This window comes from Ovis aries, chromosome 9, assembly GCF_016772045.2.
Source record: "Ovis aries strain OAR_USU_Benz2616 breed Rambouillet chromosome 9, ARS-UI_Ramb_v3.0, whole genome shotgun sequence".
Lineage (NCBI taxonomy): Eukaryota > Metazoa > Chordata > Mammalia > Artiodactyla > Bovidae > Ovis > Ovis aries.
This window is the reverse complement of record NC_056062.1, coordinates 28,943,738-28,969,984: the sequence shown is the minus strand read 5'-3', so window position 1 is coordinate 28,969,984 and position 26,247 is coordinate 28,943,738. Positions and strand designations below refer to the sequence as shown.

The following is a 26,247-nucleotide window of genomic DNA, read 5'->3' as shown; positions in this document are numbered from 1 at the left end:
AGGGAGGGGAGCTCAGTAAAGGCTTTGCCTAACTCTGGGAGTTAAGACAGAATTAGGACACAGAGAGCCCTGAGCTTACATTCTATTTTATCTGCTCTCCAGCTGCCTTTATTCACTAAACCTTCATTCATCCTCTTAAAATAGGACTGTTGAGAAGAATCAAAAAGTTAAGTGTACAAAGAGATTGATAAGTAGTGGCCATTCCAATACAGTAGTGTATTAAGAGGGCTGACATTTCTCTCCAAATTGAGGCCGTAACCTGGGAGAATGTGTTTTGATTTACAACACAGATTGAGATCATCCTATGAACTAGCATCTTGTCCGTTTCACCAGCTCCAGAGGAGTGAGGAGCGCTTGCTCTGTACCAGCTCCCAGGCTGGGCCCAGAGGAGCTGGGGCACCAGACTCTGAGCATGCACAGTGTAGGATCTGGGTGTGGGGCTGGGCAGTTCTTTGGCAGATGAGTTGGGTACACTATGCTAAACCCATGGTACTGCACCCCAAGAGCCACTGGAGAGAAGGGTTGGCTCTGCCTGGGAGGGAAGTCAAGAGAGACCTCAGAAGGAAGGTGACTTCATCCTCATTTAGTGAATAATCATGAAAACCTGAAGATTTCAGACTCCTTCCTCTTCCCTGGGTTTTGAGAGGCATTATGTAGTATAGTGATTAGGAGAATAGACTCTAGAGCCCTTGATTAAAGGGAGGAGGAGAAGGGGACGACAGAGGATGAGATGGTTGGATGGCATCACTGACTCGATGGACATGAGTTTGAGCAAGCTCCGGGAGTTGGTGATGGACAGGGAAGCCTGGTGTACTGCAGTCCATGGTGTCGCAAAGTCAGACACGACCAAGCGACTGAACTGAGAGCCCTAGTGCCTGGGTTCAAGCCTGAGGCCTTCCATTTATGAGCTGTGTGGCCTTAAGCAAAATCCTCTTTGTCCTCAGTTTCTTCATTTCTGTATTTGTTTCCGTAAAATAGGGATGGTGGTATTGTATCTGCCTCCCAGAGGGTGCATCATCCAGGACAGTGTCTTGTTTATAACAGCTCCTGGGTAACTGCTTGTTAATATCGCCATTGAGGCTTGCCACCAGAAGCAAGGGAGATTCTCAAAAGGGGGCCCCCTGGAAGCCTTCTCTGCCTGCACAGCCTGGAGTTCCAGGTCCTCAGAGGTGATCTCAGGGCTGGAGGGTGGAGGGGGGCGGGCAGTGGGTTTGAGTGAGTTCCCTCAGCTGATGTGTAATTCTCCTTCTATTTTGCATCTCTGTACAGTCTTTTCATTTGATTTAGACTCACATCTCAAAGGGCTTTCCTGGTGGCTCAGACAGTAAAGAATCTGCCTGCAATGCAGGAGACACAGGTTCAGATCCTGGGTCAGGAAGATCCCCTGGAGTAGGAAGTGTCTACCCACTCCAGTATTATTGCCTGAGAATCCCTATGGACAGAGGAGCCTGGTAGGCTACAGTCCATGGAGTCGCAAAGAGTTGGACGTGACTGAGTCACGAACACTTTCACTTCTTTTCCCAAAGGGACAGACGACATTTATTTGCCAAAGAATCATTTGAAAGGGAAAACAGTTTCTGTTGAATCCTGGACTTGGCCTTCATACTTCTGTCACGCGAGTGTATGTTCCTCGATTCTTTGTCTCGCCACAACAAAGATTTGGAGAGACGGACATTAAAGCCCCTTGGCGAGCCGCAGCTCTCAGGTCTTGGATAGACCGTGTTATAGCTCTCAGGTCTCGAATGGACCATGTTATAGCTCTTAGACAAATCAGTGTTACAGCTCAGTGTTACAGCTCTATTTTATTTAGAAGATAGCAGGAAAATCCATCTTCAAGGCATGAGGGCACGTCGATCTAAAGACATGAGAAGAGCGCCCGCATGCGCGCGTGCAAGAGAGAGAGAGAGAGCTAGCTAGCTTTGGCGCCTCTATTTATATGTTTATCTCTCCCTGGGCCTGTCCCATGTAAATTGGGCCAGCCAGGAGTGTTGTTTGTTTTACCTGAGGTCCTCACTCCGGTCCTCAGACCTTCTTTTGTTTCATTTTCATGGGCTTTTCCCTTCCTCGTCTTGTAGCCACCGCCATTTTGGACTCCTTTTCCCTGTTCTACCTACCTAACACTTTTGAACCAAGCACCTAATTTTTATTAATAATAATAATAACAACTGTCATTTATTGAAAGCTACTTCTGTGCCACGCACAATGCTAAGCTTTTTATATGCATTTTTGTTTACATCTAACTGCAGCCCAAAGGTTTAGGATATTGTTAGTGTCCTCTATCTGCAGATGGGGAAGGTAAGGCTTGGAGACTCTTTAGTTATTAACTTGGTAGAGCCAAGTTATGCTGGGAACTCAACTGGTAAATAATCTGCCTGCAATGAGGGAGACCTGGGTTTGATCCCTGGGTTGGTAAGATCTCCTGGAGAAGGGCATGGCAACCCATTCCAGTATTCTTACCTGGAGAATCCCATGGACAGAGGAGCCTAGTGGGCTACAGTCCATGGAATTGCAAAGAGTTGGATACGACTGAGTGACTAACACCTGTAGAGCCAAGATGGATACCCAGGTTGGTCCAATTCCAAAGTCATTTTGCTTAACCACTCTGCTTCCATTTTGGACCAATACAGTATAATAATGCATATCTATGGAATTTAGAATGATAATGATAAGCCTGAATGTGAGACAGCAAAAGAGACACAGATGTATAGAATAGTCTTTTGGACTCTGTGGGAGGGGGAGAGGGTGGGATGATTTGGGAGAATGTCACCGAAACATGTACATTATCATATGTGAAATGAATCACCAGTCCAGGTTCGATGCATGAGACAAGATGCCTGGGGCTGGTGCACTGGTATGACCCAGAGGGATGGGATGGGGAGGGAGGTGGGAGAGGGGTTCAGGATGTGGAACATGTGTACACCTGTGGCGGATTCATGTCAGTGTATGGCAAAACCAATATGATATTGTAAAGTAATTAGCCTCCAATTAAAATAAATAAATTTATATTAAAAAAAAGAAAACTAAAAAAAAAAAAAGAAAGGGTTCTAGATTCCCTCTCCTGTTTCAGTGTGTGCTGCCTCTGTAGTATTAGTCTTTGTGTGACATGCCAAGCTCTTGCATTCTTCAAGGTGGAGAAGGCTGAGCTGGGGGGCCCTACAGTCATAGCTGAGCTGGTCCACCATTCACCTGTAAGCACGTGTCTGAACGTGTTGGTCCAGGAAAACTGACTCTGAAGGATGGGTTCTGCAGCCAGTCCTTTATAGGTGACCTTCCCAACCCAGGGATCAAACTGACATCTCTTACATCTTCTGCATTGGGAGGCTGATTTTTTACCACTGCACCACATGGGAAGCCCCTTATATGTGACTTAATGGTATAAAATAATTCAGAAGGGGAAGCCAGCAATAGCTGGCAATAGGTGGCTTCCAGACACCACCAAGGACATGGAACTTGGAAATCTTGTGGTGATAGAGTAAAGGGAATGAATGAGAGACAGCTCCCAAAGAGAAAGACTTTGGGGATAGAAGGGGAGGAAGACTGCGTGGCTAAGATGGAGTTTGGAGGAGAAGGACGGGGATCTTAGCAGGTGGGGAGCGTGGAAGCTGGGATTTCAAACAATCAGGTGGACGCTGAGTCCTGAGGAACAGGTGGTCTCTTATTAGACACGAGTTACCCAGTGACCAAGACTGGCATGCGGTAGGTAGTCAATAAATGTTCACTCATTTATAAATGTGTGTGGCTGGGGTTGATTGGGGTGGGCAGTAAGCACTTACTGAGTACCTACTGTATGCCAGACACTTAATACACTTTATCTTAGACGATGGCCATAACAACTCTACAAGGTAGGTACTAACTCCATTGAAGTGAGTGAGACTAAGGTTCAGAGGGGCTGAATCACCTGGTCAAGTTGGACACAGGCAGATGGTGAAACCAGGGCTCCATTCTAGGGGTGTCTCTGAGACAAAAGCCACACTCCATCCATGACATCTCACTCCTTCTTCGAAGAGTTAAACCAGTTCAGTTCAGTTGCTCAGTCATGTCCAACTCTTTGCAACCCCATGGACTTCAGCACGCCAGGCTTCCCTGTCCATCACCAGTTCCCGGAGCTTTCTCAGACTCGTGTCCATCGAGTCAGTGATGCCATCTAACCATCTCATCCTCTGTTGTCCCCTTCTCCTTCTGCGTTAAACTTCAGTGTTACTCGAATCTCTCCAGCAATGTCATTGAACCAATTTTTAAAGCATAACCTCTGAAGGAAGCCCTGAGAAAGTGAGGTGAGTTGTGTTCATCTTGGCAGAGAAGTTGTTATGGAGTCCAAGCTGGCTCTGCTCGTTGCATGACAGGCCAGTGAATCCTAGAGACGCGGGGTTGAGGCAGGGAAGAGACTTTAATCGATGAGCCAGCTGATGCGAAGACGGCAGCTATCACCTCAAAATAACCATCTTGTCAGGGCCTGGTTGCCAGGTGCTTTTATGGATCAGAGATGGGGAGAGGCAAGGAAACAAAGTAAAGAGACTATTCAGTCCTTGCAAATATCCCCTAGAGTGGCAAGCCTCAGGCAGGGGGACGTGTTAGTTTCATTTCCTTAGAGTCCTTGCCAGGTGCAGGGCTCAGGTGATGTCCCTGAAGCAAGCCATTATGTATGTTTATAATAACAAAAAAGGGTTAAAGTCAGAGAAGCAGATCCAGTGTAAATTTAAATTTAACTCTTCCTGGTTACAAAGTGGGAGAATGTACTTTTGCTCAGTTGAGCCTTTCAGTACCTCTCAAAGGTGGCCACATGTCCTTTCACTCATGGGACAAGCCAATACCCAGTCAGTTCATGCAAGTAGCTATCGAACACCTGCTCAGCACAGGATGCCATGTGATACTGGACACCGTGCCAGCACTTTGAAGGAATAGATATATAATGAATGAAAGACTGAATGCTAGCCTCTGGAATCTTACCAAGTGGCAATTATAGCCCCAAGTGCCAAGGAAGCCATCAGAACATTTCTGTAGGAAAGATGCAGTGAGAATCATAAATTGCTTTAGTATCACTCTCTTGGGGGCAGCCTGCAAAAATGATCACATTTTTATTTCAAAAGCAACCTGAAAACACACGGTTATTGTGATGTCAGTCTCCTTCACAGGGGAACTTAGCATTGCAACGCTGTAACGTCTGTTCGTGAGTTGGTGGAAGCCATTCTTTTCCTGTCCAAAGAATTAAGATTTTCTCTGGAACGTAATGTTCAAAACCTCACTGTGTGAGAGGCATAAAATACTCCAAAGGCAAAAAAGCGAGGAAGGAAGTTGTGGAATGCACGATATTTTTATGGCTCACATAAAAAAGAGCCATAAAAATATTATTTCGTGATCACAGTGCAAATGATTTAAGGCCGTGACTTGAAATGGCTCTTGATGTAAAACTCTGAGATGACAGTTTTATCTGGACCTTGGAGCCTGAGCAGTTAGTTTGTTCAGTCCAGAGGCTCTCTCTAATCCCTCCTAGAGAGAGTGGCGCGCAGTGGAAATTTCTGCAGGACCCAGCAGCCGCTGTGTGGTCTGCATTATGCTGTGAAATCGTCCATTTGCCTGAACTGCCTGGGAGGCTGTGACTGTGGCCTCTTTCCAGTACTCGCGTATGAAGGCAACAGTTTTTGCCTAGTTGCAAAGTCCACCCATCCTGCAAGCAGGCCTAGCTTCTAGCTCTGTGACACCGGCATGTTTCCAAACATCCAGTAAAATAGAGGATGCTAGTCCATCACACCCTACCTTCTAAAGGTACTGCTTGAATGGCCTGGCAGGAAGCTCTGAGCCACTTCTGGTGAGACATTCATGGTTCTGGACAAATTATGTAGTTTGGTTGTCCTTTGGTTTCCCATCTGCATAATGGGTGCAGCTAATTTCCACTGTCACAGTTTGCTATGGAGGAAAGAATGATGTCATGCAAAATGGTAAGGATTATTTTGAAGACCCTAGTCAGTTCAATACAGTCAGGTTAAGTAGCCAACAGCAGTAGAATTCCACAGGAATATTAACTTGAGAATCTGCTTTCGAGTATTTGATGACACAATTTTATTTGTTAACAAATGAAGAATCACTAAATCGCCTTCATCCTCAGTTTAGCCTTTCACTGGGCTTCCCAGGTGGCACAGTGGTAAAAGTATCTGCCTGCCAATGCAGGAGATGCAAGAGACACAGGTTTGATCCCTGAGTCGGGAAGATCCCCTGCAGGAGGAAATGGCAACCCACTTCAGTTTTCTGGCTTGGAAAATTCCATGGACAGAGGAGCCTGGCGGACATGGGGTTACAAAGAGTTGGGCATGATAGCACAAGAACAACCAAATGGAGATAATATTAGCGTCTACTTGGTAAGGATGGATGAAGTTAGCAATTTGGGCCAAAGGATCTAGGTTAAATCCTGGTTCTGCCACGTGCTCACTCTGGACAAGTGAGCATTGGTTTATGTTTCCACCTCCCAGAATTGTTGGGAAGTTTGAGCAAGACAGTGTATGTGATGCACCGCAGCCAACACACAGTACATGCTCAAGGAAGGGTAGCTGGTGTCATGATGGAAGCACCACTGCGAGGATTAAGCTGGAATTATGCTTGCAAATGTCTTCCCTGGTGGCTCAGATGGTAAAGAGTTCTCCTGCAAAGCAGGGACCCAGGTTCAATCTCTGGGTAGAGAAGACGCCCTGGAGAAGGAAATGGCAGTCCATTCCAGTATTCTTGCCTGGAGAATTCCAAGGACAGAGGAGCCTGGTGGGCTACAGTCCATGGGGTCGCAAAAAAGTCAGACACAACTGAGTGACTTTCACTCTTACACTCGTGCTTGCAAATAGGGTGGCAATCAGGTGGGGTACTACTCAGGAAATTTAGATAAGCTCCTCCAGGACAGGGAGTCTGCAAGCCTAGCATCCAGTACTTAGTAGTATGTTAATTTCCTTTGTTGCTTGAGTGTTGATCAGGTGAGCAATGCTGTTAAGGATATGTCCTCTTTACCCTTCCCAGAGCCCCCTCCAACTTGATCGAATGAGCCTTGGCTTTTCTCTTGGCCCCACCTTACAGGTCATTCCCGAGACCCTCTCCCCCACCTGGAACCAGATGCTCCTGTTCAATGACCTGGTGCTGCATGGAGACCAGAAGGAGCTGGCAGAATCCCCGCCCTTAGTGGTGGTGGAGCTGTATGACAGTGATGCAGTGGTGAGTGTCTCAGGGCTGCGCCTACCCGGCTTCAGCAAAAACACTCTGTTTTCAGCCACCTTCCTTTCTTTATGCGGTCTGGGATGGTGCCTGGATGCAGTCCTTACCTGGGAAAAACACTGATTTTACAGAACTAGGGAAATCGGTTGACGATCATTTGTTTTACTAATGGGTTTTTGTTTTGTTTTGTTTTGTTTTTGCTTAGATTACCCTTTAGATTACAATTAAAATAGGATCTGATTCACAAAAGTTCAATCAACATTCATTTCTTTAGGAATATAATTATTAAGGCCACCCACAGTTTTCCCCAGTCCCCAGTGGGCTCTATATTCTATTGCTGCTGGTAAAAAAAAGTCCATGCCTTTTGAAAACAGAAGGTCTTTACTGATCTCCCTGGCTGGAAGCAAATGGATGTATTGTCACCGATTCAGCCTTGTAACTGGATCTTCTTATTTTGGTTGTTGCTTCCAAGCCCTGAAACAATGCATTTATCCCCATCTCATTTCTGTTATGATGTTAGCCAGACCTCTCCAAAGATGTCTGTGTTCTGAAATGCTGGGCAGATTCTAAAGCTTACTGGAGGATTTTTTTTTTAATCACTGAAACAAATCTTTTTCTTTTTTAAACTAAGAAGTCTAAAGGGAAAGGCAAAGGCTTGTTTTAATGTTTTCTTTAATGTCTTTACCTCCTTCGGAGATTATAGAAGCACAAATATATTAAGTACAAGAGTTGTTGCAAGAAACCTTCCTAAAGCCTCCTCACCTCCTCAGAGCAACCTGGCAGCTCCGACCTTCATCCAAGGTCAGGAGGAAATTAGGATGGGAGAACTGGAGAGCATGAAGCCCCTTCTGGCTTTGGAGAAGAGGAAACAGAAGCCCGGAAAGGTCAAATGCCTTTTCAAGGTCACAGCTGGCTGGAGGCACAGCCAGAGCTTGAATTTAGCCTCCTGTGTCCACGCTTTCCTGCACAAGTGGAGTGGCCACTGTGACTGTCTCCCTTTAGGCATACATATACAGCTTCTCCTTGTCACTCTCTGGACTCCATTCCCCCATCTGTAAGTTTGGGCTAGGCGGTATATTTATGGGCTTCCCCAGTGGGTCAGTGGTAACGAATCCTCCTACAATGCAGGAGCCTCAGGAGATGTGGGTTCAATCCCTAGGTCAGGAACCCCTGGAGGAGGGTACGGCAACCTACTCCAGTAGATGAGTGTTCTATTGCTGTGCCTAGAACATAGACTTTCTGTAAAGAAAATAAGCACCTTTTTAATAGAGTCCATAAGAATATGATTCCAATCTTAAGTATTTTTATTTGACAACCAATAACAACAATCAAGGGCTGCCCAGGTAGCTCATCACTAAATCTGCCTGCAATGCAGGAGACACAGGAAGTACAGGTTCAATCCCTGGGTCAGGAAGCTCCCCTGGAGGAGGAAATGGCAACCCACTCCGGTATTCTTGCCTGGAAAATTTCCATGGGCAAAGAGAGGAGTCTGACGGGCCACAGTCCATGAGGTTGCAAAGAGTTGGCCACAACTTAGCACAGACGCACACACGCACACATACAAATATACACAACAGCAATCAGTCATCATTAAAAACTGAGACCCACCCACTGGACTACAGTGGATTTCCCTTTGTCTGTTTGCTTTTCAGACCCTCTTCTAGATCTCCATTCATTGATTGCCTTCCTGGGCCCCACCCCAAGCCAAACTGTCCAGAAAAGCAAGCCTACATTCTCACATCTAAAGGAAAAGAAAATGTAGGAGAGAAAGAAAATATGAACTTTTTTTTTTGCACTTTCTTCCTTGAGATATGTGTTGACGTGCAAAAGATTCTGTTCACACCCGTGGGCTGCAGCCATCACAGTCCCATGGTGATGATCAAATTTTAGATTATGACTCTGCAGGACCTGGCTTCCAGTCTCAAGCTTTCTCTCGATACACGGTGCCTGTGCCTTTATTCAAGTCTGCCGGCTCTGTAAGAAATTAGTTTATATTTGGCATGCAGGTTGCTTGAGTTTATGTTTACTCTTTTTGTTTCCAGGGCTCGTTTTAAGTTAATTTTTCTGAGCTAGGATTATGGACAAAATAATTATGCAGAAGATCATTCATTCCATATCCAGCTGCCCTAACTCCACTCATCCCCGGAACAGGTCTGCTGGTGCCACTGGATATCAGCAGGCAGCTTCCTTTGTTTGTTTTTCCCCTCACCAAGCTTCCTTTTACAGCCAGGAATGCAAATGCTGGTTCATGAGTCCAAAGGCCATGAAGCAGCACAGGTGTTAAAACCCAGCCTCAGCCAAAGAGAGTATGGGCCCTGTCCTTGGATTTGGAGGTCATTTATCCAGGAGTGAAAGCTCTTTCACTTTTGGATCAACAAGAGCTTGGATGAGTGCCTGCCCTGTGCCAAGGGGACATAGCAGTGAATAAAATAGGCAGTCCTGCCTGCCTGCCTGAGGCTTACATCACAGCAGTTCTTGAGATAAACAGCAAAGCAGCCCTAGGCTCCAGCCCCAGGCTGCTTGGGGTGGAACCAGAACTGGGAGCAGGCACTAGGAAAAGGCAGAAGATACACCATCAAGTAGTTCTTCAAGAAACTTACAAGCAAAGCCATTCTAATACTCTTTTACTGCCAAGAACAAGTGGGCAGAATCGCTCTATTACTTAAACATGCTGATCTTAATCACCATCATATTACTATGTGCTGTGCTGTGCTTAGTCACTCAGTCATGTCCAGCTCTTTGTGACCCCATGGACTGTAGCCCACCAGGCTCCTCTGTCCATGGGGATTCTGCAGGCAAGAATGCTGGAGTGGATTGCCACTGAGGACTTACTATTTACCAGCTATTGTGCAAAACACATACATTATTACATTAATCATCATGGCCCTATAAACAACGTACCTTTTTTTAAAAAAGAAATTCAGCCCAGGCTTTACTGGGGCCCCTGCTGCAGCAGTGGGAGAGTGAGAATCAACAGGTTCCCTTGCTGTCTTGCTCCCTGAGAAGGAGGAGCAAACTTGTTCCTTATATGGGGAGAGGGTAACTCTGTCCTTAGGTGGTTTGCCTCCCCCTCCCTTAGGTGATGTTGTGTGCAGGGAACATGCGCAGTACCCTACTTTTGCTCTCAAAACAATGTACTTTTAACCCCTTTTTAAGCATGAGGATCAAAATGGTTGAGTAAAGGGTCTAAGACCAGAGATCTAGGAAGTAGTAGATTTGGCGTCTCCAGCTCATGTTTGCCTGGGCTCCAAACTTGTGTTCTCAGCCACAATGGTGCCCTGCCCTGGAGATCTTTCGGAATGTGTGCTGCCACTTTATTTTCCTTTTCCCTTTCAAGTCTACCCTGGATGATTATCTTCATTCCACTGAGCGCAATACACTGAAAAAAGATAGCCCCTAAGATGGTCTTCAGCCAGGAAGCCCCTGAGATGACCGTAGAGTTTTCCCTGGGAGCCCAGATAGATTCCATTTCTCCCCGAGCCTATGGAAAAGGACTAGTGGGGCTTAGCAGAAGAAGACAGTGAGACATGTAGGCAGCAGTAGGAGGGAGACATGAGGTTGACAGTTTTGTGGCGATTAATTACAAAATCACACCGAGATACCAGGTAGGTGACCACCAGGGACAAAAATTCTTATCTTTTCTGCCCTAGGGAAAGCCAGAATATCTGGGTGCCACTGTGGCTGCTCCTGTGGTGAAGCTAGCTGACCAGGACTACGAGCCCCCCAGGCTGTGCTATCACCCCATCTTTTGTGGGAACCTCTCTGGAGGGGACCTCCTTGCTGTGTTTGAACTTCTGCAGGTAAGTGGACTGGAAGCGACAGGTGCACTAGCCGTCCATCTAGTCTACCCGGCCAGAGAAGCAGCCTCACAGGAGGTGCACATCCGTCAGTCTGTGCCTGGGCCCTGCCTGCTGTCCTGTGTCTGGAGATGGCTCCTTCTGGGGACCTGGGAGATACCATTTAAGAACTCAGGTGACCAGCTATTCCCAGAGCCCCTGTTCTGCAAGTCAGAGTCCCAGGACAAAAGGTCCTTGTGGATTTGGCCAGCAAAGCTTGAGCAGCCCTGTGCTCCATTCAAACCATGAGAGCATATGAAAGGGGAAGGGAGCAAACGTTTGTGGACACTCCCATGTGCCCCGTGTTGTGGTTGTTGCCTCACATCCCTCTCATCACACTGAAATCTCCCTCAATCCTGATGAGGTAGGGATTATGATTCCCATTTTACAGATGGTAAACTGAGGATTCATGTAATTGATTGACTTACCTCATCAGTCGGTGGTTGAACCAGAGCTGAACTTAAGACCTTTAAAGCCTTCTGCTCCTTATACTGTATCGCAAAGTTTCCCAAAGACCTCGAGTTCCTAATCTGTCCTACTAAGACTTTGGGGAGTTTAGGAACATACATCTAGGAAGAACTTCTCAGAAAGCAAAGGCAGGATACTTGGGGAGGGAAGCTGAGTCTGGTTGAATCATCAAGGACCAAATGGGACAGAGAGAGGACCTGGGAAGAAATGACCTGGTGGGCCTACATCAGAGAGGTTTCTCTCCCTGACCATCCCATTCACTGGGGGCAGAGGGTACCTGCCCTTTGGATCAGATCAATCCTCTCTAGGAAAGCCTGTTTTCCAAAAATCCCAGTTTTAGAAAAATCTCACCTGGCACCGAAACTAGGAAGCAAGCAATCCTAAGACACAGCAAGTGAGTAAGAGGGAGGGTGTTAGAGGTGGATCCCATGGGTGTGGATCTTGTTCCCATCACTTACTAGTGTGCAACCTTGGGCTAGCCACTTAGTCTCTCTCTGTTTAACCTGCAAAACTGGAGATGATAACTAATCTCCCTAAAGTGCCTGGCATGAAGTCAACATGCAGCAAATGCTACCTATTTTATTATTATTAATATTATTATACCATGGAATAGTAAAGCCGGATATCTCAGTCAGTTCAGTCGCTCAGTCATGTCCGACTCTTTGCAACCCCATGGACTGCAGCACACCAGGCCTCCCTGTGCATCACCAGCTCCTGGAGTTTACTCAAACCCAAGTTCATTGAGTCAGTGATGCCATCCAATCATCTCATCCTCTGTCATCCCATTATCCTCCCGCCTTCAATCCTTCCCAGCATCAGGGTCTTTTCCAAGGGTCAGTTCTTCATATCACAGGTGGCCACAGTATTGGACGTTCAGTTTCAGCATCAGTCCTTCCAATGAATATTCAGGACTGATTTCCTTTAGGATGGACTGGTTGGATCTCCTTGCAGTCCAAGGGACTCTCAAGAGTCTTCTCCAACACCACAATTCAAAAGCATCAATTCTTTGGCTTTCTTTATAGTTCAACTCTCACATCCATACATGACTACTGGAAAAACCATAGCTTTGACTAGATGGACCTAGTCTAGTCCCATATATTTCAGGATATCTAGTCCCATCTATTTCGGGTGAAGAAACTGAGCTGGATAGAAAGGCAATGGCTTACTTGATACGGCAGGTTGGAGCCTAGAATTCATGTATACCAATTCCCCCAAGAGCTGGAGGGCCTGGAGAGTATAAGAGGAAGGGAACAGCTACTGAGTTAGACACACTTGTACTCAAATCCAAACTGCCCACATGTGTAGCTTGGGAGTTGCTTAAGACTATTAGAGATGAGCTCTGAAGTACAGCTAATCAGACTTTGATTGTAGTCTGGTTTTGGCTCCATTTAAGGATGAACTTTTTAATGCTGGAATGGCTGCCTTGGAGAAAGAACAATCTATCTGTCGGGGAACTGAAGCAGGATAAACTTTCAAAGGGCCAGAGTGGCAGAAACCCAGGCATCGGCTTCAGTTCTGCAGCAACTGTAGTCTAGGAGGGGAGAAGAGGACTGGTGAAATCTTTGTCTTACAAATCTTAGGTTCTAGGATTCCAGGATGCCCAATCAGGTGAAAGTTGAATAGAACCAGCTCTCAGCAGATAGATGTGTGCTGCACAGAAACATGAACTCTTAGCACTGAAAGAGTGACCTTCAAAACCAGCTGGTCCAGTCTTTCCTCAAGGGAGGGTCCCGGTGATTTTAGGCTGTCCATGAGTGATTTTAGGTCAAAATTGGGTAAAGTATTAAGTAATATTGAATTTATATTGGTGGAGTTTTGCTTCCCCCCCCACCCCAGGTTTTTTGAGATATAATTGACATAACTTCGTGTAAGTTTAAGGTACTTCAGTTCAGTTCAGTTGCTCAGTCGTGTCCAACTCTTTGCGACCCCATGAACCACAGCACGCCAGGCCTCCCTGTCCATCACCAACTCCCAGAGTCCACCCAAACCCATGTCCATTGAGTCGGTGATGCCATCCAACCATCTCATCCTCTGTCGTCCCCTTCTCCTCCTGCCCTCAATCTTTCCCAGCATCAGGGTCTTTTCAAATGAGTCAGCTCTTTGCATCAGGTGGCCAAAGTATTGGAGTTGCAGTTTCAACATCAGTCCTTCCAATGAACACCCAGGACTAATCTCCTTTAGGATGGACTGGTTGGATCTCCTTGCAATCCAAGGGACTCTCAAGAGTTTTTTCCAACACCACAGTTCAGAAGCATCAATTCTTTGGTGCTCAGCTTTCTTCACAGTCCAACTCTCACATCCATACATGACCCCTGGAAAAACCATAGCCTTGACTAGATAGATCTTTGTGGACAAAGTAATGTCTCTGCTTTTTAATATGCTATCTAGGTTGGTCATAACTTTTCTTCCAAGGAGTAAGCATCCTTTAATTTCATGGCTGCAATCACCATCTGCAGTGATTTTGGAGCCCAGAAAAACAAAGTCACCCACTGTTTCCACTGTTTCCCCATCTATTTGCCATGAAGTGATGGGACCAGATGCCATGATCTTAGTTTTCTGAATGTTGAGCTTTAAGGTAGACAATATGGTAATTTGATATATGTATGTATTGTAAAATGATTACCACAATAAAGTTAATGAACACAGCCATCACTTCATGTGGTTAACCTTGTGTGTGTGTGTGAGTGTGTGTATGAGAAAGAGAGAGAAAGAGAGAGAGAGAGAACTTTTAAGATCTACTCTCATAGCAATTTTCAAGTGCACAGCACAGTATTGTAACCATAGTCACCACGCTGTGCATTAGATTCCCAGAACTTACTCATCTTCCAACTGCAAGTTTGTGCCCTTTGACCACCCTTGTGCACTTTCCCCACCTCCCCACCCCTGTCAATCTACCAATCTACTCTCTGTTTACGTGGTTTTTTACTTTTCAGATTCCACGTATAAGTGATGTCATACAGTATTTGTCTTTGTCTTTGACTTAGCTCACTTAGCATTGCGCTCTCAAGGTCTATCCATGTTGTTGCAAATGGAATTTTGCCTGTTTCGATCCTTCTAGCTACTTATAATCCCTCTTTCAACTTGCAACCGTCTTTTTTAAGGAAGCACAGGCTTCAGTTTCAGTGCCTCTAAAAAAACATCAATATTATCTATAGGAACATTTCTCTGAGTCTGCTTGTTTGAATACCAGCCTCTCGAGACAGAGTGAAAAGAAAGTTTAAGAAATGCTACACGTGACCTATTCCAATAACATTGTTTTGTTTTCATTGGTTTTCTTTTTAAAGTTACTTTCCACTGATGGCCAATGGCTTTTGTTTTACTTAGGAACCTGAAGTTTCTTTTCTGAAAATGAAACGATATCTAATGAAAATGTTTAGTAGATAATAGTACACTTGATAAAAGTGGTAGCTATTGTTGTTTAGTTGCTAAGTCATGTCCGACTCTTTGCAACCCCATGGACTGCAGCACACCAGGCTTCTCTGTCTCCACTATCTCCTGGAGTTTTCTCAGATTCATGTCCGTGCTATCTAGCCATCTCATCCTCTGTCACCCCCTTCTTCTCCTGCCCTCAATTTTTCCTAGCATCAGGGTATTTTCCAATGAGTTGACTTTTCGCATCAGGTGGCCAAAGTATTGGAGCTTCAGCTTCAGCATTAGTCTTTCCAATGAATATTCAGGGTTGATTTCCTTTAGGATTGAGTGGTTTGATCTCCTTGCAGTCCAAGGGACTCTCAAGAGTCTTCTCCAGTAGCATAATTTGAAAACATCAGTTCTTTGGAGCTCAGCCTTCTTTATGGTCCACCTCTCAAATCTGTACACAACTACTGGAAAAACTGTGTCTTTGACTATACAGATCTTTGTCAGCAAAGTGATGTCTCTGCTTTTTAAGTGGTAGAAGGACTGATGTGAGTAAACCAGCTCTAGCGTAATGCTCTCATTTTACATGCAGAAAGCTGAGGTTCAAGTCTGGCTAGATTGGATTCAGTCAACTGCTCTTTTTTCACTGCACAAATCTTCCTGAAGGATGTCCCTTAATCTAGGGGTCCCCAATCTTCCAGACCATAGACTAGTACCTCCTGTCAGATCAGCGGTGGCATTAGATTAGAAATAAAGTGCACAATGAAAGTAATGCACTTGAATCATCCCCAAACCACCCCCCCCCACCAATCCATGGTAAAATTGTCTTCCACAACAAAACCAGTCCCTTGTGCCAAAAATGTTGGGGACCCCTGCCCTAATCCATCAGTGAGGGCTGGACCAGCAGATCCCGACAGGCTCTCTGAAGGAGAGAGCCTTCATTTGAGCTTTCTCCAAATGCCATGGTCCCACCTCTGATCCTCCTTCCCTCCCTCCGCGATGAGCCGGGTAGACTAATGCTTCCTGACAGCAGGGTGGATGGACGCAGCCTTGTCAGAGGCAAGCAGCCTAAGCGACACAATTCATTAGGGTTTCATGTGGACTTCCTCTCAGCTGATTCCTTGTCCAAAAAGTAATTTGAGCATCAGCACAACTGTCTCAGCGGGTGGATCTCATACAAGCTGAGCAGGCAGGAGCTGGAAAATTCCTTCATTGTCACCTGTGGCTCTCAGTATCTATCTGCGAGGGTTTACCTTCAGCCTCTCCTTCTCCATTACTGAAATGCTGCCCTGTCTCAGAAGAAGGGTTTGGTACCCGGGTTCTTCGATGCCCCAGACTGAATGCCTTATCTCCATTTTCCTCCCCTACCCAGCTAGCTGGCCCCTGTCCTCCCAGTCCTGGCCCACACCCCGTCCCACCCCATTCTCCCACTCTCTGCCTTGAGAATTCAGACTCAAATGTAGTTCTTCACTCTGGGTCTGTATCCATGGCTGGCCAAGTGTTCTAGCCAGATGATCGTCCCTTGTTCCCATAGACCCTCGTTTCATCAGGATTGTTCCACCTGCCTCTTTCCTGGTCTAACCTACTCTAACCTAATTCTCTTTCCTTGTTCACTCAATTCTCCACATTCCTTCCAGAAGACAATTCTCTATACTACTCTCCTCTTAAGAAATGATCAATGTCTGTTTGCTTCTCACCTCCAAGAAACTTTCCTGAAGACTATATTTTTGGAACATGAGTTCCTCTGCTGCTGCTGCTAAATTGCTTCAGTCATGTCTGACTCTTTGTGATCCTATGGACCCTAGCCCACCAGGCTCCTCTGTCCATGGGATTCTCCAGGCAAGAATGCTGCAGTGGGTTGCCATGACCTCCTCCAGGGTATCTGTGGTTAAAAGAAAGTTTGAGAAATTATTCATTGTTTTATATATCCCGTTTGGGACCTTGAAATGCCCATTACCATAGTAAAGACTCTGAGCAGTCAACTACAAAGAAACTTTTGAAATTCTTTTTTTGAAATTCAACATTTCCCCAATGTTTTTGAGTATAATTATTTTCTTTTTTTTGCATGATAACTCTTAATATTTCATGAAAAGAAAATGTAGCCCCTAGAAGAATGTCAGGTGTCCATAGCTTGGCATTTAAGCTCTCCTCAAATTAATTTATCTTCAGACTGCTTTTTCAGCCTCTCATGTCAGCACAGTCACTCTGCACCTGCTGTGGCCTCTTTATAGCAGACTTTTCTGAATTCTCAGACCTCACCACACAAACGTCCTCGGTTTCTAGCCGCACTGTCATCCTGTTCCGAAATGTTTCCCTACTCTGCCCATCCCAACCCCTGCATTCTACTTACTATTAGGAAAACTGATCATCACCACCGTTCAGGACCAGAGTGGCCTCCTCCAGGAAGCTTTCCCCCTCCCCCACCTCAATCAAACATTTTCTCCTCTTCCACCTGGTGTCACTTTGCCTCTTTTTCGGTTTAATCCTGGCTTTGATAAAGTCCATTGTTTATAGGCTTGCCTTCCTTAATCTGTAGTTTTTTGAAGGCAAGATCTACTTCACCCATTCATTCATGCACTTAAGTAAATATTATCCCGTGTCTATTTTGTCCCAGAACATTCCTAAGAATTCATCAGTGAATAAAACAAACTCCCTGACCTCATGGGACTTGTATTCTAGGGAAGGGAAGATAATGGACAACACTATGTAAATTGTAACATAGCAGCAGTGTGGTAAATGCTGAAGAGAAAGGGAAAGCACATGAAATATGAAGCAGGTGTGGTGTTGTGGGAGCGAGCAGAGTTAACACTTTAGACATCCAGGGAAGGCTCCCCGAGAAAGCGGCATTTAAGCCAAGACCTGAAAGGGGATTTAAATATGCTTCTGGGATAGTTTCGGGAACTAGCAGTCCTTGAGCACCTGTGTCCCATTGGAGGCTAAGATGATTGAAGGTTGAGCCTTAATTGTTGCAAAGATCTGCCCATTTCCAGTTTACTCTCATTCCTAGGGAACTTACTATGTGCCAACAAGTGTTGCCAAGTGCTTTGCATGCTGCCTCGTCCATTCTTCACAGCAAGTCATGAATCAGATATCATTATCTTTACATATAACAGAAATGAGACTCAGTGACACTGTGTGACTATTTCAAATTCCACGGCTGATAAGTGATGACGCTCAAGACTGGTATCCAGCTATTATACTGAATGAAGGATAATGGAGGTGTGGATGACGGGCTGGGGGAGACAGAGAAAGGACCAAGGCTTCTGAGCATCAGTGATTTTTCAGATGGGCAGGAACTAAGACTAGGGTCCTACAGGACTCCAAGTGTGGCACCCCCTTAAAGTCTGAGCCTGGGTCCCCTGTCCTGTCCTGCCGCTGGAACTCCTTCGAGGTCCTGTTACGTTAGATATGTCCTAGGATGTTAGAACAGTCAGGCTTTTGGACCAACTTACCCTGATCCTTTGCACTTTGCCTTCATAACAATTCCTTATCATACCCTCCTGAGTAACCGTACACTATGTAGTTTTATAGGCCTGCAGCCAACCCATTTCACTCTGAAAAAGCTGGGAGCAAAGTCACTCAACCTCCACCATGCTGTGGGATCCTTCAAAGTTTCAGTTGCTCAGTCATGTCTGACTCTTTGTGGCCCCATGGACTAGAGCCCCCCAGGCTCCTATGTCCATGGGATTCTCCAGGCAAAAATACTGCATTGGGTTGCCATTCCCTTCTCCATGGGATCTTCCCAACCCAGGCATCGAAGCTGTGTCTCCTGCGTTGCAGGCTGTTTCTTTACTATTTGAGCCAGCTTAAACTCTTAAGGGCATCTTTGAGGTGCTTCTGGAATGAGCTTCTTTAGAGCCTTTCCCAGGTTGACATCTCAGCAGCCCCAAGATGAGCAGACACGTGGTACTTTTTAAAGCGCATATAGAAGCACCATCCTCTGCCACCATCACAGCTGTTCTGTGGCTTTATCTTTGGAACCACAGGAGCAATTAGCTTTCTCAAAGAGGTGATGTTTGCAGCCTGGATAGCTCATCACCAGGCAGTGTTCACCTCATCTTTTCCAAGCTCCTTTTTCTGGTCTGGCTCATTCTGCAGCTTCATTATCTCGAGTCTATTTGGCATTCCCAGTGACTGCTATCTTCTTTTTCCGGGCTTCTTTCTAATTAACTGAACCGCATCTGCTGTTGCCAGCTAGAATATGTCTGCAAAAAAGAAATGGTGATATGTTTGTACTTTGCAGGTTTTGATGAGCAATTAGACTTTTTCGAGCATACGGAGCTAATGTATCAGTCAGCCAATAAACATTTATCAAGAATCCATTGGAGTTGGAGCATCACTTGAGGGTCTGAGAAGGAAATGCAGTAAACAAAGGCTTCCTCTTGGCCAAGTCTGACAAACTCCCCCATGAGGAAAACTTCCAGCTCCAAAGCAAGGGTCACCTGGCCCAACATCTGAGGCCCAGAGAAGGAAAAGGACTCATGCAGGGTCACACAGCGCAGCCTGGTTTCTGGACTCGGTCCGCTAAAGTCTGCACTGAGCCTACTGGGAAGACACACTGTGTGCCAAGGACTGCAGAGTAGAATGGCTCAGTGTGCTAAGTTGCTTCAGTCATGTCCCATTCTTTGTGACCCCATGGACTATATCCCGCCAGGCTCCTCTGTCCATCAGATCCTCCAGGCAATACTGGAGTGGGTTGCCATTTCCTACTCCAGGAGATCTTCCTGACCCAGGGATCGAACCCACATCTCTTAGGTTTCCTGCGTTGGCAGGCAGGTTCTTTACCACTAATGCCACCTGGGAAGCCCCAGTGGCTGGGACCAAATGAGCGGTGGCTTCTTAAAAGATGTGCGTGCTGAGCTGGGTCTTGAAGGTAATGCACAGTAGCTCACCCAGGGAGAAGTCCCTTTCCATAGGAGACTTTCGAATTCCTTTGTGTGAGAGTTCAGTAAAGCACAGTGATTGCCTTCCTGCAGTTTCATTCACTCCAAAGGCACAGGATATGACACCTTTCATCCCAGAGGTCTGCCTTCAAAAGACTTCATTTTCTGTTTCACTGATTACGATGTAGTGTCTGTGTGGTTGACTGAATCTCCTGTAGCGCATACTAGGCGGGCAGTGAAGTCTCAGAGGCTGGAATCCTATCAGAGTCCCTCTGCCATTCCACAGCTGGAGTTCCTGTGCCATTTGATGAGGTTGTGAAGCTCCATACACTTGTCTTTTTCCCCTCCCCACTCTACTGTGAGCTCACTGAAAGCTTATGAACCTATTAACTCCTGACACATTGTAAGGGCTCACTGAATGTTGGATTACCCTCATGAATGAATGTGTTTGTCGATTAAGAAACTGTGATAAAAATGCATTGTCTTGATTTACATTTTAAGCCGGAAACATTCCTGTGGTTAAAACAGTGGCAGTCTTCCCCTTGAGGTGAGATTGTGCGGCAGCCTTCGTTTTCCTTGCCTCTCCTGATTTCTAACCAGCCTTGGTCTGTGTGGCAGGTCCCCGCGTCTGGGCTGCAAGGGATGCCTCCCTTCGACCCACCTGACGTCACCCAGATCTACCCTGTTCCTGCCAGCATCCGGCCGGTGCTGAGCAAATACCGCGTGGAGGTAGGGGGCCGGGAAGGATTGGGCTGTTCTTTGGGACTAAGCGCACTGGTGCATTGCGATCACGGCTGGGTTGTGTGAGGGGCCTGGTGGGGTCCTGAGGGGAGACACAGCTGCTCAGAGGGAGCCCCCGAGGAGCGCAGCATCCCTTCCTGGAAGAACGCACCAAGGTTCCTGGGCTGGGGCACCTGACGTTCCCACCCCTGAGCCACACCTGCTGGCTACTCCCCAGGCCTTTGAGCGACCGTCCTACCCGTTTTCTCCTCAGGTTCTCTTCTGGGGAGTCCGAGAAATGAAGAAGGTGCAGCTCCTCTCGGTGGATCGTCCCCAGGTCCTCATCGAGTGTGCGGGACGTGGGGTCAAGTCCTGCGTGATCCAGAGCTACAAGAACAACCCAAACTTCAACGTCCAGGCAGATGCTTTCGAAGTGGTGCGTGTCCCCCTCTCCTACCCCCAGGCCCCTACATGCTCATTCCCTTCATTCCCTAGGATATAACTCACTCTTTCATGAATTTGGGGGGATGTTTTAGAGTTTCAGGTGTCCACTACTCACAAGAAAGAACAGTCTAATTCAGTGAAAAACCAGAATGTCAGAATGAGATAAGACAAACTTTTGTTGTTGTTTTGTTTTTAAAGCTTCCAAGTGAAGATCATTTAGTAAATCAAAGCAGGTTGACCGTGGTTCCTGAAGTGGGGCCCCCAATTCATCACCATCACCCAAGAACTTATTATAAGTGCAGATTCTCAGGTCCTGCCCCAGGACTACTGAATCAGTCTGTTAGGGGTGAGCTGGGGCCCAGACACCTCTGGTTTAACAAGCTCTGTAGGAGACTCTGATACACACTAACATTTGAGAACCACTGGCCTGGAAGATACTGTCACAAAACTTATGGTCAGATGTTTTAAAAATTATTTGTACATAGCATCTCAGCAGTTTGCATTTGAACTTATGCTTTTAAAGTGATGTTTGATACCTGTGCTTTTTCTTTATTTCAGTACTGTTTTATGCTCTGATTTGGAACTAACTGTGAAATCAAAGTTTGCTTTGTCCAACCCAGTCAGCTCCAACAGACACAGATTTTCTATCAGCAAAGTGTTAGTCGCTCGGTCGTATCTGACTCTTTGCAATCCTGTGGACTCTAGCCCACCAGGCTCCTCTGTCCATGGGATTCTCCAGGAAAGAATACTGGAGTAGGTAGCTGTTCCCTTCTCCAGGGGATCTTTCTGACCCAGGGATCAAACCCAGGTCTCCTGCATTACAGGCAGATTCTTTACTGTCTGAGTCACGACTAGAACTAAAGAATGTGTACTGTGTTTGCAAATCTTCCACACCAGGCTTTGTTGAGCCTGGGGTGGGGGAGGTCACCAGGGTAAAGAAATAGACGGGGCACTGGCCCCTCAGTTCCATCTTAAGTGGCTCAACTCTCATCTGTTTTATATTCTGGATCCGTGTTTCTCTGAGATGAGAGTTTGGATAGATAATGGCAAAATAAGAGGATTGAAGACGACTGCCATAGAGACTTGAGGAGTATGTGATTTTTGCAATTTATTTATGGGTTGAATTGTTAGTGCCATCCCTCATATGTTGCATGATGACTCCCTGACTTGAGAAGATAGTGCTCCAGACTCTGGCCAGCTGCAGGCATGACCCGGAGGGATAGGGCAAGGCAGGCTCAGAGGAAGGATGGGTGCCTGGTTGGCTTTGGTCCTGCTCCCAGACAGGTCAGCTCAGGTCATACCCCACTCCATCCTCATCTCTCCCTGCAGGAACTGCCTGAGAACGAGCTTCTGCACCCGCCCCTGAGCATCTGCGTGGTGGACTGGAGAGCCTTTGGGAGGAGCACCCTGGTGGGCACTTACACCATCAACTGCTTGAAACAGTTTTTGTGTAAATCCAGGGAGCCCCTCAGCCTCACCTCACAGGTGGGCGGAGCCCAAGTTGGGAAAGGTAGGAAGATTCTAGATCTTGGAGCTGTGGGCTACAAAGTTGTGGTACTTGCAGATGTCCGCTCGGGACCCCAGCACAAAACAAATGCCCCAAGATCAAATGGATCTTTCTGAAGAATTTGCTCCTGTGGTCCCCTTTGCTCCTTAGCTGCCAGGTTCTGACCTGAAGCCTGACATCAGGGTCAACTCTTCTAAGAAGGGCTCTTTGTGACCGGAGCTCCATTCTGCCCCTGCTTGCGTGAATGCTAAGTCTCTTCAGTAGTGTCCAGCTCTTTGCAACCCCATGGACTGTAGCCCGCCAGGCTCCTCTGTCCATGGAGTTTTCCAGGCAGGAAGACCAGAGTGCGCTGCCATGCCCTCCTCCCCTCCTGCCCCTACTCCCTGACATTTTCTTTGCTTGATGTTACTGGAATTTCTTCTGTTTGGGATCCAGGTGCAGGGTTGAGTTCACTGGGTGATGTGGTTCTTGCTGTACAGTCATCACTTGTCTCTGTGAGACTGCTGTCTCATTATATTCACCGGCCCCTCCATGCTTTATTCCTGGTCTCCCCACCACATGCCCCCCACTGCTGAAGTTTGTAAAATCTAAATCTATTTGATTAACATATATTATATGATACTATAATATTCACTTGGTTTCCCACTTTCCTCACTCAAAGCTGTTTTAAGATCTGTGCGTGTTGCTATGGTTACTTTCACTTGTTACCCCGGTCTGGTGCATCCACCCTACATTGGTTTCATTATCCCCGCATATTGGACCACTAGGCTGCCTCCAGCTCCCCACTTCTGCAGTGTTGTGATGAACATCCGGTGTGTGTTCACTGAGGGAGAATCCTGTGTAGGGGTGAGATTACTGGCTCCCAGGAGATGAATACATGTAATTTTATTAAGTACTTCCAGAGTGTGCTCCAGAGAGCAGTAGTGGTTTACATCAGTCTACACTAGTCTGTGCCAACCTATTCAAGTATACACCAGTCTATATCAGGCTCCCTATTATGCAGATGGACTCATGTGGCCAGAGTTCTGCCAACACTTTGGGAGTTCACAGACCTCTGGAGTTTCTAAGGTTTCCCCTGGTTAACACAGTGGGGGAGGGCAATCAACACATAGGATCTGTTCACTAAATCTTGATAAAAATCTTGACTCCTACAACCACGGTTATTTAAAATTACTCTGGGGGATCAATAATAAGTACAATCATTTGTTGATGACCAGTTATGCCCCAGACACCTTACATCATGATCTCATTTATTTCCCAAAGACATGGGTATTTTTACTGTCCTTTTATAAATATGGAAAGTGAGGCTCAGAGTTGTTAGGAACTTGTCATATTTGAATCCTGATCTTTCTGATTACCGGTACTGGATCCTTGAAATGATTGCCCTGTATTGATTGTAGCCCAGTTGCCTGATCCAATGTCCTTTCATTTCAGATATTTCAGATTCACCAGTTGCCACTGAGCCCTCTGAGACCCTCAGCTCCACTCAGGAGCAACCAAAAGATCATGTCTTTGTGGATATTGAGCCGCCTTCCACAGTGGTACCTGACTCAGCCCAGGTTCAGGCAGCCAACCTGATTGACATCCCTGACTCGTCCCCTATGCTGGAGCCAGAACACAAACCTGCAGCCCAGGAGCCACCAAAAGATGGAAAAGCTAAGGTCAGAATGTCATCCGTCTTCATATTTACTAGGCACATTAGAGTTTGGTGATGAGGTTCTAGAATCTAATCCTCCCACCTATTAGTTGTGTGAGCACAGCAAGAAACTTCACATTTCTGAGCATTAGTTTCTTCATCTGTAAAATGGGGACATTGATTGATACCCACTTCACAGCATTGCCGTAGAATCAGATAAGTCAGTGTATAGGGAATTAAAATGTTAGTCAAATGTAACATCGTATTTAATTAAACAGAAATACTTCTCTACTCATTGGCTTGGAAAGAAAATGATTTCCTTATCTAGGCTTATTCCACAAATATTTAGAACCTACAACCTGCTTTGTATAACATCTCGTGGGACCAAAAGGGTGCATCTTCTGGATTCTAAATAGAACTGAGACTTATCTTCAGTTGGCTGAGATTCTGGAAGGGAAGATGGATAAGTATCAGTTCAGTTCAGTCACTCAGTCGTGTCTGACTCTTTGTGATCCCATGAATTGCAGCTCGCCAGGCCTCCCTGTCCATCACCAACTCCCGGAGTTCACTCAGACTCATGTCCATTGAGTCAGTGATGCCATCCAGCCATCTCATCCTCTGTCGTCCCCTTCTCCTCCTGCCCCCCAATCCCTCCCAGCATCAGAGTCTTTCCAATGACTCAACTCTTTGCATGAGGTGGCCAAAGTATTGGAGTTTCAGCTTTAGCATCAGTCCTTCCAAAGAAATCCCAGAGCTGATCTCCTTCAGAATGGACTGGTTGGATCTCCTTGCAGTCCAAGGGACTCTCAAGAGTCTTCTCCAAACCACAGTTGAAAAGCATCAATTCTTCGGCACTCAGCCTTCATCAAAGTCCAACTCTCACATCCATACATGACCACTGGAAAAACCATAGCCTTGACTAGATGGACCTTAGTCAGCAAAGTAATGTTTCTGCTTTTGAATATGCTATCTAGGTCGGTTATAACTTCTCTTCCAAGGAATAAACATCTTTTAATTTCATGGCTGCAGTCACCATCTGCAGTGATTTTGGAGCCCCCAAAAATAAAGTTTGACACTATTTCCACTGTTTCCCCATCTATTTCCCATGAAGTGATGGGACCAGATGCCATGATCTTCATTTTCTGAATGTTGAGCTTTAAGCCAACTTTTTCACTCTCCTCTTTCACTTTCATCAAGAGGCTTTTTAATTCCTCTTCACTTTCTGCCATAAGGGTGGTGTCATCTGCATATCCGAGGTTATTGATATTTCTCCCAGCAATCTTGATTCCAGCTTGTGTTTCTTCCAGTCCAGCATTTCTCATGATGTACTCTGCATAGAAGTTAAATAAGCAGGGTGACAGTATACAGCCTTGATGCACTCCTTTTCTTATTTGGATCCAGTCTGTTGTTCCATGTCCAGTTCTAATTGTTGCTTCCTGACCTGCATACAGATTTCTCAGATTTCCCATCTCTTTCAGAATTTTCCACAGTTTATTGTGATCCACACAGTCAAAGGCTTTGGCATAGTCAATAAAGCAGAAATAGATGTTTTTCTGGAACTCTCTTGCTTTTTCCATGATCCAGCCGATGTTGGCAATTTGATCTCTGGTTCCTCTGCCTTTTCTAAAACCAGCTTGAACATCTGGAAGTTCACGGTTCACATATTGTTGAAGCCTGGCTTGGAGAATTTTGAGCATTACTTTACTAGTGTGTGAGATGAGTGCAATTGTGTGGTAGTTTGAGCATTCTTTGGCATTGCCTTTCTTTGGGATTGGAATGAAAACTGACCTTTTCCAGTCCTGTGGCCACTGCTGAGTTTTCCAAATTAGCTGGCATATTGAGTGCAGCACTTTCACAGCATCATCTTCCAGGATTTGAAATAGCTCCACTGGAATTCCATCACCTCCACTAGCTTTGTTTGTAGTGATGCTTTCTAAGGCCCACTTGACTTCACATTCCAGGATGTCTGGCTCTAGATGAGTGATCACACCATCGTGATTATCTTGGTCGTGAAGATCTTTTTTGTATAGTTCTTCTGTGTATTCTTGCCACCTCTTCTTAATATCTTCTGCTTCAGTTAGGTCCATTTCTGTCCTTTATCGAGCCCATCTTTGCATGAAATGTCCCCTTGGTGTCTCTAATTTTCTTGAAGAGATCTCTGGTCTTTCCCATTCTGTTGTTTTCCTCTATTTCTTTGCACTGATCGCT

The 26,247-nt window shown here is 45.9% G+C and overlaps 1 protein-coding gene across 4 annotated transcripts in view; it reads left to right on the top strand.

The window, feature by feature from the left end:
* FER1L6 (fer-1 like family member 6) overlaps nucleotides 1–26,247 on the top strand; it is a 173,180-nt gene that overhangs the window by 98,073 nt on the left and 48,860 nt on the right. For all 4 annotated transcript variants that reach the window (XM_027972915.3, XM_042254149.2, XM_042254150.2 and 1 more), the window contains 6 exons: nucleotides 7,054–7,188; nucleotides 10,839–10,988; nucleotides 20,351–20,461; nucleotides 20,727–20,888; nucleotides 22,226–22,406; nucleotides 23,838–24,064. In XM_027972915.3, the coding sequence (XP_027828716.2) occupies nucleotides 7,054–7,188; nucleotides 10,839–10,988; nucleotides 20,351–20,461; nucleotides 20,727–20,888; nucleotides 22,226–22,406; nucleotides 23,838–24,064 (966 nt within the window). The remainder of the gene's footprint in view (nucleotides 1–7,053; nucleotides 7,189–10,838; nucleotides 10,989–20,350; nucleotides 20,462–20,726; nucleotides 20,889–22,225; nucleotides 22,407–23,837; nucleotides 24,065–26,247) is intronic.